General features: G+C 44.4%; 1 protein-coding gene across 2 annotated transcripts in view; it reads right to left on the reverse strand.

Moving 5' to 3' along the window:
- Positions 1–10303, reverse strand: part of CLIP2 (CAP-Gly domain containing linker protein 2) — a 60567-nt gene that overhangs the window by 30877 nt on the left and 19387 nt on the right. For both annotated transcript variants that reach the window (XM_031063785.1, XM_005429198.2), the window contains exon 3: positions 2823–2947. In XM_031063785.1, coding sequence (XP_030919645.1) covers positions 2823–2947 — 125 coding nt within the window. The remainder of the gene's footprint in view (positions 1–2822; positions 2948–10303) is intronic.

The following is a 10303-nucleotide window of genomic DNA, read 5'->3' on the forward strand; positions in this document are numbered from 1 at the left end:
CTGAACCTGCAGGAAAATCACTGTGCCACTGTGGGAAATGGATTCATAGAGAACTCTCGAAGCCTGACAGAAATCCCACACAGTGTACATCTGTGTGCAAACCTTGAGATAAGGAATGCTGACTTAGAAATGCCATGGAACAGGACAGACACTGCTGAGAGAGAAATGGAGCAAGAAAAAAGTTTCAAAGGATGGCCTTACAAATAAGACTGGATACTTGAGAGAAATAGAAGTATGAAAGATGCATTGTAGTAAGACCCATGAGGGGTAATTTTAGATTATTAGCTTTAAGGCATTTACAGCATGGTGTAGCAAAAGCTGATAAGCCAAGAAATACTTACAGTGTATTGTAATTAAGATATAGTTGGCTTCTGATTGTGATAGTGTGAATTATAACATCTGTATTGTCTCACATTTCTCATGAGACTGAAAATAGAATAAAAGTTTTTAAAACACCTCTCACTTACCCCATCTCTGGGCCAGAAAAAGAGATAATCCACCCCAAATTTCAGCCAGTTCACCACTAACTCATGTCACCAATGTCACCAAAGGCTCTGTGCTATCTCTGCTGCTTCCACCAGCCTCAGTGCCTTGAGCTCCAGTTTTGGGTTTATTCTCCTGCTGCAGCTGCAGCAGGCAGTGCTGGGCTTGCTGGCCAGTGCTCACTAGATGGCAACCATCACCAAAGCACAGGCTGCAGAGTGCTGGACAGCCTCTGCCCAGGCTGATCCTGGCAGGACAAGATCAGCACAGCCTCAAGAATTCCAGGCTGCCAGAGCATACAGGGGAGGCACTCAGGGGTGCCAGCATGCACCAAGGGAGTTGGTTTGACTGTGCAAGCTTCTCCAAACTATTGCTGCTGAATGGGCACCTGCCACAAGAAAATCAAAGGCTGGATGAAGGCTCACAAGGACAGACATGGACAGTGCTGCAGCTTTGCTCTGAACAGTGTGGAACAAAGGAGAAGCCTCTGCAGACAGGGCACACACCAGAACAGCCTCAGCCAAGATGCAGCAGTTTCAGAAGACAGATGACTTCCAAAAGGTGGATTTCCAAACCACAGCAACAGAGGTATGAGGATGAGAGGCAGACAGTACTACACTCACATCTGCCTTTCACACCTTCCACATGCACAGAGGCAATAAATACTTCCTGAGCACCATGAAGATTAATCTTCCAGATAGTTTGAATTGTATGATAAAGAAAGCAGAGCTTTGCATTCACTCCATGATTTATTCTCTGCCATCCTGGTTCTTTTATTTTGAGAACAGGCTGAAACTCAGCCATCTGCTGCCAATCATTTACTGCTTTCTTGCCCTGACATTGAACAAGACAGCTTTTCTGTTCATTTGAATGAAAGCACATGGCTGCTGGACAAAAAAAAAAAGGCTGACCCAACATAAGAAACCTTTATTACAGAACCTAAGATCTAACAAGGCAGGAACTCTTAGCTCCTCAGTTTCAAAGTTATAGGTTAGACTTGATGATATCAAAGGTCTTTTCCAACCTAGTTAATTCTGTGAAAGATAAATCTCACCTCTAAAGCCAGACTGCCTTCAGAAGCTCCAAGAAACCAACAGTATTTCTAACTTAAGGAACTTGTGTAGGACAAGGAATCAGTTGCACCTGTATTTGAAGCATGGTCAGAGCTGCTGTATAATTCAGATTTGAACACCACCAGGCCTGGGTCATTCCATTAACTAAATTCCACATGAACAGAAAGAGCTTCCCAGCAAGCCTGTGAGATGCCTCTGCCTGCTTTTATAGATACTAACAAGGGCTTTTTTGGAAAATAAAAGAGTGGAGGTGCCTAGGGAGTCAGAGGTGGTAAGATCAATCAGCAGACACCTATCCCACTGCAGAATTAGTACAGGGACAGAAAACAACCACCAACTGTTCTTTCAGTCCTCTGGAAATTTGTTCCCAGAAAAAACAGAATAAAACATTAAGTGAGAAGAATAGAAAGTAAAATCTTTGTCTTTTGCAGTTCTGACAGCGTGACATAGCACAAGAAGAAAGTTTGTGACAGGAATGTGTGGTAGAAAGCAGAGCTAATACAATCAACAGAATCAGTTTCTAGCAAAAATTAAATCTCACTGTAAGTTATCTTCTCTCCCTACTTTCTCCTGTTTCCTGAAGCCATTCAGGTTCCTCCTTCACAGAAGTTATCTGATCCTGCTTTAAAATGGCCCAGTGATGAGGTTTGTATTGATCTCCCTGCAAGGCTATCCAAAAACCTAAAAGACTTAAAATTAGACTCTTCCTCCCAGCCCACAATGTCCAACCAAGCACAGCCCTAACTCTCTGTAGCAATGTGGCTCCTGTTGATAGAGTGACCAAATTAGCCTTTGCCTCCTTAAAAAAAAAGAAAAAAAAAGCCCAGAAGTTTCTCTTCTCAATTGGTAAAAAAGACACTTCATAAGACCTTTGAGACTTCACCTCAAACCTAAGGCTACCTAATTAGACAGAAGCCAAAAAGTCCTCCCTAAGTAAAAAGAGAAGAGAACAAAAGAAATAATCACTTTTGTAGAGTGTTTTTAGCAAGAGCAAGAACCTCTTGTCCCCAGCCCACTGTTTCTCTGTAAGAGCTTTGTTATTTTACCATTTATTAAAACTTTTCTGTTTCCAGCACTATCTCAGAAGCCATCCTACTAATTTTATGCCATTCCAAGTAGCTAAGCTATCTCAAGTCTGACAGGTTCCTCTAAGAGCTCGTAAGACCTACCTCGAAGAAAAAACCCATCAACTCTCCTCCTGGGGCTGATGGCATTTGCCCCCCCAGGCACCCCAGAAGGTGTGCAGGGGCTCAGAGCAGCCAGTACCTTGTGCCAGCAACTGCCCCATCGTTCTTGCCCAGGGGCTCATCCAGCTCCACTCCACACCACTCTCCCTTGGCAAAGTCCGTCTCTCCCACGTAGCGCACCACTCCCGTCTTTGTGCCACCGACCTGCAGAGAGAACATGTTCAGAGAGAAGAGTTTTAGAGAAAATGTTTAGAGATAAGAGGTTTAGATAAGAGCATTAGAGATGGCAGCACTTGTGGCATCCCATGAACTGTCCCCCCTTGGTCAAACCCCCAGGCCCTCAGCCCTGGAAACATTAACTACTTACCACAGAGTCATCCCTCCCAAAGGGAAAAACAGTCTCCCATGGACTTGGTGTCACAACTTCCTCTGGTTTCTCCTTCCCCTGTCACTGGCTTGGTACCCCTGGTGGCCACCTGCCTTCCCCTGGAGGCCAGGCCCCTCTGCCCAGCCCTTAGCTCTGCCCCCACCCCTTCCCCTTTATAAGCTGCCTGCTCCACCTGGGTTTTCTATTTTCCCCGGGTTTGTCCTTTGGTGACTGTGTTACTCTGCTGGAATAGAAAAACAGCCTTCCCTGCCTCTATCACTGAGCCAGCTGTGGTGAGTGTTGAGTGGAGGTTTGACTGCATTGCCTGAATGTTAACTCAGCCTGGCTCTCCACAGGAGAGGCTTGCTGGGGACAGGGGACAGGCAGCAGCACCTATCACTGTAACACCGCATTTTTATTGGCGCCCAACGTGAGGTGCACCACTCCTGTCTTTGTGCCACTGACCTGCCAGAGAGAGGATATTCAGAGAGAAGAGGTTTAGATAAGAGGATTAGAGATGCCAGCACTGTGTAGTAACAGGCCCCCGGCCAGGTAATAATTAATATAGACTCTATGATTCACAGAAGGCTGATCAATCTCTGTTTTTATTAAGAAACCCATTGTTTTTATAGACAGTTATGATACAACTGGGCTTGACTGGTCCTTTAATTAAAACACTATCACTAATTAAGAAACCACCTTTTGGCAAACAAATCCCTATAACACATTCCATGTGTTCACAACAACAGGTGCAGCAAGCTAAGAATTGTTTCTCATTTTTTTCTCTGATCTTCTCACAGCCTTTTTCCAGCATGATGACTGGGAAAGTTGTGTGTTGGTCAGAGAGCTGCTGCCACACTTCTACTGACACAAGGGGACTGCAGCTGGCACAGGTATTTAAAGAGGGAGACAGACATCTGTATTTATTTTCTTTTTCAGATCTGATGAAATCACCAGATAGTTCTCACACCGAGTTCTATCTAATTGTTATAAAAGCAATAACATCTTATATTTTACCAAACATAAAATGTCATTGCTTTTATAGTTGTTTTGGGAAAAACAACAACAACCAAGCATAAAGCAGCTAAAAAGAGCTCCTTCTGGAAGTTCCAAAAAAATGGAAACAATATTGAATAGTTCTCACACCAAGTTCTCCCAGCATTTGTCTTTCCAATAACTGCAAAGTGATTTTGGGACTGCCTGCCTAGAAGTAAATATAATTGAAATATATTTCAAGGTGTCAACTAATTGCACCAAGTTACTTGTGAGGCCACAAAGGATTTTAAGCCCTGCAGGCACAGCTCATACCTGCCTTGCCTGAAGAACCATGACCTGCACTGACAGGTTTTCCAACAGTTCTGGGCAATACTGGGACATGACAGCAAGAGCACAGCTGAGCCAGGAAAGCATTCCCTGCTCCTCAGCTTGCTCCCAGGATGTAGAAACTGCTCAAAATAGAGGTGTTCCACTTTTATCTTCACTTCCTACAGCAACAGTGCTGACAAACTGCATGGGAGTGGGGCTCAGCTCACTGCCAGGCATCCTCCAGCACAGGTTTCTTCCCCCACCACGGAGAAATAAGAATAAATCACACCTTTTTCTCCTGAATTTACACTTTAAGTTCTTAAAGTTTGCAGCTTGCTGAGGACACTCAAGGAGGGCAAGTCAGGGAGCTGTGTTTTGATCATTGCTCTGAGAGTGTGTGGCACTGAGCAGCAGCTGCCTCTGCTCTAAACACTCCCACGTGGACACTTGGGCTGAGAAAAGGAAGATAGAAAAGGAGGAGGGTGATTCTTAAGGTTCATACCTCGAGTAAATCTGCATATGATCTAAACCTTTATAGCCCATCTCTCCTAACGCCTAAATTCAAGGAAGAAAGCTTAAAAATAAATTTTAAATTAAATTTGCAGCTTTATCCTGAATGACTTGCAGTTACTCATTTTCTTAATAATAAAATGAACATTAAAAGGTATCAACACAGTATTATTTTCCTACAGAAAACAGAGCCAGAAAACTCTGAGTTTGTGTATTTTAGAGTAGAAATGTTAGATTTACCAATTCTAAATCCCTAAAAAATTGCTTATGTAAAGGAAAAAAGAGTTTTCCTAGACTAAAAATAACTGTGCCTTTATGGACTAAACAGCACAGCTCTGAAGTCTGGGTCCAACCTCAAGTCCTGGGAGGCTGCAGCACACAGCTTGAGTTAGTTCATCCCTTCCCCAATGAAACATCCCCAGTAGCTTCAAGGGACAGTCTAGGGCTTGACCTTCACAACAAAATGAAGCCAAGGATATTTAGAGAATATTCAGCAGGTCTGTATCTACTGGTGAGTCAGAGCAGCACCAGGCAGTCATGGAAGCACATCCACACACCTTCCCTGCTGATTGTAGTATCATTGACATCACATTTTACTGTGCTTATCCCATCAAATGGACAAAATGGGATGCAGATCAGTATCCCAGGGCTGAAAAGACAATGATGCTAATCCTTCCTGACACTGTCTTCAACAGAGCTAAATTATCATTTAAACTATTTACCAGATGAGCAGCAGGACAGATCTCAGTGTGGCTGCTGAGAGTGATGCCCCCTCCAGCCTGTGTCTGCTCTCTGCTCCTCATGGCCCTGCTCATCCCACAGCAGTTTCCTGCTCTAAGCAAGAACCTCTCGGGAGCTGCCCTCACCCTATGGCCTGTGGGCATTGCTCTGCTTGCAATACTGTTCAGGAAGAACAGAAAAATAAAATTCTCTGTGCCTTTCAGGCCATCAGGGACTGTCCCCAGCCATGTCACACACACTCAGGGGTCAGCAATGGCTGAGACACCTGCTTGATCATATTCCCATGCAGAAATCCAGAGATAACACTGTCCTTTCTGTTTAACATCCTAATTTACCATTTAAATTGATTTTCAAAGTGTTTCCACAAGACAGGGCTGCTGAGCAGAGGGTGAGGTGGGAACACAAAGTGCCCAGCACAGGGACAAACCTCCTCTGCAGAGCTCCTGTGTCCTGTGCTGGGGACAGGCTCAGCAGAGCCCTGAGACTCCTGCTGCTCTCCTCTGGGAAGAGGAAGGAAGGGGCTGGGGGAAAAGAGCACACACAGGACCCTTGCTTCACACTCTGAGGACCTTCAAGTACTCTCTGTGTGCAGCACATCAGCTTATTCCACTCTGCTACTGAGTGATGCCAACAGGAACTTGGTAATCACCTTTAGTGGACAAGTGTGGCTTGCTCTGGTTAGAGCTGTGCCTGCAGGCTCTACCCAGCCTGCAAACTGGAGCAATCATCCTTTCCTTGGGGATGAATGGCTGGGTTTATTTCCTCCTCCCCATACTCATCCACCCACTAAAGGATCCTATTTCCACCCAAGCTGAGAGAGGCAGGAGCTGTGATTTCCCATCATGCACAGTTTAGCTCTTCTAGCATTGAAAATCACTGTACAATAATACTTGATTTACAGAGGGTGCTTTTGGCAAAGGCACAGGATGAGGATCCAGCTACTACAGACCACCTGAAATAATGCAAGGGGGTAAAAGTCGCCATCACATACTGGGGCTGTGTCCCAGCTACAGCCAGGGCCAGCATTCAGCAGCTGGTGAAAGGTGGAGAACTGGCTTGTGGTCAGGTTTATCTGTAAATACAACTTATCTCCATGTGCAACCTGGCCATCAGCAGCTTTATCTGATTGAATAAATACCATGTCATCTGAGAATGCCAGAACTGGCTTTTAAGGTAAGGGGAGAAACAGACAGCCAGGAATTACAGGCCAGCCCTCCCTATGTGATGCTACAGGAATTTTTATAGTTTCTTTTCATCCAACCACTGATCTTTGTGCCTACCCATCCCCACAGCACAAGTCAGCATTGCACAGCAATGAGTCTGACAGCACTGCTGATGCAAGACATTTCTGTGCATTTATCTGTCAGACACCAGGAAGAAAATAATATCCTAGGGAGGTGGTGTAAGAGGAAAGCCTGGAATTACAGCATCTCCTCCTGGGGCTGGCTCCAATGCCAAGTCTGCCTGTGTTATTAACACAGTTTGCTCCACCACACTCCACTTACAGCTCCCATTTAACTACAGATAAAGCAGACAAGGGCCAGGCAGTGGCTCAGCCCAAATGAATGGTTAGGAGGGTGTGCACAAAGAGCCTCTAAGGGTTAATGTGGCAGCAGGGCATGGCAGTTGCTTTGGGCTATTTATTTCCCTCTTTGCTTCACTGCATAGAAACAGGATGGTTTAGGTTGGAAGGGACCTTAAAGTTCATCTTGTTCCACCCCTGCCATGGGCAGGGACACCTTCCACTATCCCATGTTGCTCCAAGCCCTGTCCAACCTTACCCAGAACACTTCCAGGGTTGGGGCAGCCACAACTTCCCTGGACAGCCTGTGCCAGGGCCTCACCACCCTCACCAGGAAGAATATTTCCTAATATCAAAGCTAACCCTACTCTGTCTGAAGCCATTCCCCCTTATCCTGAATCTACACACTCCTGTAAAAAGCCCCTTTCCAGCAACAATCCCATACAGGGAGCAAAGAGCTCTGACCAGGAGTCCCAGATGTTTTCTTATCTCCTGAATCCTGCAAACAGCTGGAACACTGCACTTCCCATTGCCTGTCACAAACTTCCACAGGGACAGAGATCCATCATCCCACACTGCCATTCTGCTGCACTCTCTAGCATGACACAGCAATTGCTGGAGCTCTAAGCAGGCAGTAGAACACTGAGAATCCTGCCTTGGTACAACTACAGAATGGGATCCTTCCTTCTTTTCTGCCTGCTTAGCAATAAGGGAATATGCCGGGTGATTGTCTGAGAAAGGCCTTCATGTGAAAAATGTGTATTTTATGATTGGCTTTTGGCAAATATTAAAATTAATATGATATGTGTTATGTTAGAGTGTGATGCTGTATTAATTTTCTTAAGTAGTGTGTTAAATTATAGTTTTAGGTTATAACATAATGTTAAAATAGAAACTATGCTATGTAAGATACTTTTTTAAAAAAGGGACTTGCACCGAGGTAGCAGCCACAGGACACCTCAGTCTTTCAGAGAAAGAGAATTTATTGCCCTCTTATCAGAAGAAACAAACTTCTTCCTGCCTTGCTTAGCCCTGAAGAGCCGTCAGGATTCAGAGGAAGAAGCTGACACTGACCAGACAGAATCCCGTGTTTGAATGGAATTTATGCATCATGTATGAGGTGTATGAATATGCAACAGGCTATTGCTTTAAAGGGTTAATTCTTCGTTATTATGGGTCCTTTTTCAGGCTTATGCTGCCCAGAAAAGGTACCCGGACGTCCTTAACTCTTTGTTTTTATTGTCTCGTATTGTCCTAATCCTAATTGTCCAAATTTTTACTCTAATTTTATTACTATTTTTGTAACCATTTTATTACTATTAAACTTCTAAAATTTTAAAACCAAGTGATTGGTGTTTTTCACATTTCATGACACCTTGCACGCCTTTCCAGCAGCAAGGCTTCAGTCTCAGGCACTGAAATAGCTCAGGGATTTTGGCAGCAGAGCAGTGAGTTGTCTCTGCCCAAGGAGAAGGGCTTAGGCTGCAATTCTCCTGCCCAGGGATCTTCTCAGGAAATGATTTCTCACTCAGGAGGTTCAATGCTTTCTGCAGCCCCAGGCTGGCTGAGCAGGGCTGTGGCAGGGACAGGTGGGGGGTGAATACTGAAGAAAGAATTTGATTTGTTTATTCATGAGTGCTTCCCATCATTTGCCAGGAGCTTCAACACACTGCAGGCAAAAGCAGTTTGCAGCAGACAGACAAGATGATTAAAACCACACGCTCAGGGGGAAGGCCAGGATCCATTTCCAGCAGCCCAGGCAGGCTCCACACAGCCCTGCCCAGGCTCAGCTGAAGTGCTGCTTCACTGACTCTCCCTGCAAATGTTGCTGTCCCAGCATTTGCAGTGGCTTTGAAGACCTGCAAGTTCCAGCAAAATCACAAACCTGGCATCCATCCAAAAGGTATCTGGGGCAAGACCCCTCAGCAATGGAACCAGCCACTGGGATGTACCCTGGCCCTTAAATAGCTTTATTTATCACTCAATTTCAATGCTGAACTGCACAATTCCAGTTAGGAAATACAAGCATGGCCGTAGGGCAGAATACCTATTCTAAGAGTAATCTTTTTAAATTATTTTTTATTTAGGTTGACATATAATAAAACCACCTACTTCCCCCACTCCTTCAGAGTAATGACATCTAAAGGGGAATGATTTCAGCTGCTAAGGAAGGCCTCTCCCCAAAGAATGCAAAATACATTTTCTTAGGCAAAAAACCAAGCAGAAATTCCTCCCAGGCAGAAAATGCTCCACTGCTCTGTTTCCAGCCCTTCTTTCCCTGCAGAAAGGCAGTGAGCCAGCCTCACATTAACAGAACTTCAGCAATTATCCCATTTCAGGAAACTCAGCTGTCACTAAAGCAAAGGTTAATTGTCCCACATTTATTTGCCAGACTTCAAGAGATGAGTTCTACAACATTAGGGTGGAATTTTCATCTCTTTAATGCAATTTTTACATCTCTGGGAAACAGTCTGAGTGCCAAAGGCAAATATTATCTAACTCTTTTAATGGAAAGCTTCTAATGGAAAGCTGAAAGTCACTTTCTGCAACTGCTGGAGAGTCACAGAGGGTCTTGGAACAAAGTAACTGAAAAGCAAAAATGTCTTCAAGCTATAATGGACTTTAATGAAGTTCAAGAAAGGCACCATCAGGAAATAGCCTGACTGCAGAGAGCCAGGTGTCCATCTGGCTGACCTGGAAGGGTCCCCTGCAACCTTGTGCTCCATCACAAGCACTCACTGAAAACGTGTCCTCTCTCTCTCATTTGAAAAGCCTTTGGTGGATCCCATACATCTAAAAGCCACTCTCAGATAAAAATACACTTTTTCAGAAGAGGAAACACTAGGAGTAATAAAGACAACTAAAACTGTACCAAGCCACAGTGGATGAACAAAGATTGGCTCAAGGAATTTGAGGCAACTCAGATTAATTCAGAATTATTGTTTATGTATTCCAATACCCAACATGATTAACTGACTCCTCCCATAAGTAAAATACAAGCTGCCAAGCCAAGCAGATGTGAATGAACCATAACAGCAAATTATCTCTTCTTGTTATTATCTGTTCTTTTCCTGGATCTCTATGACTGTGTGCAAGCAATTCCTCATGTTTCTAT

Source organism: Geospiza fortis, unplaced genomic scaffold (assembly GCF_000277835.1).
Source record: "Geospiza fortis unplaced genomic scaffold, GeoFor_1.0 scaffold633, whole genome shotgun sequence".
NCBI lineage: Eukaryota > Metazoa > Chordata > Aves > Passeriformes > Thraupidae > Geospiza > Geospiza fortis.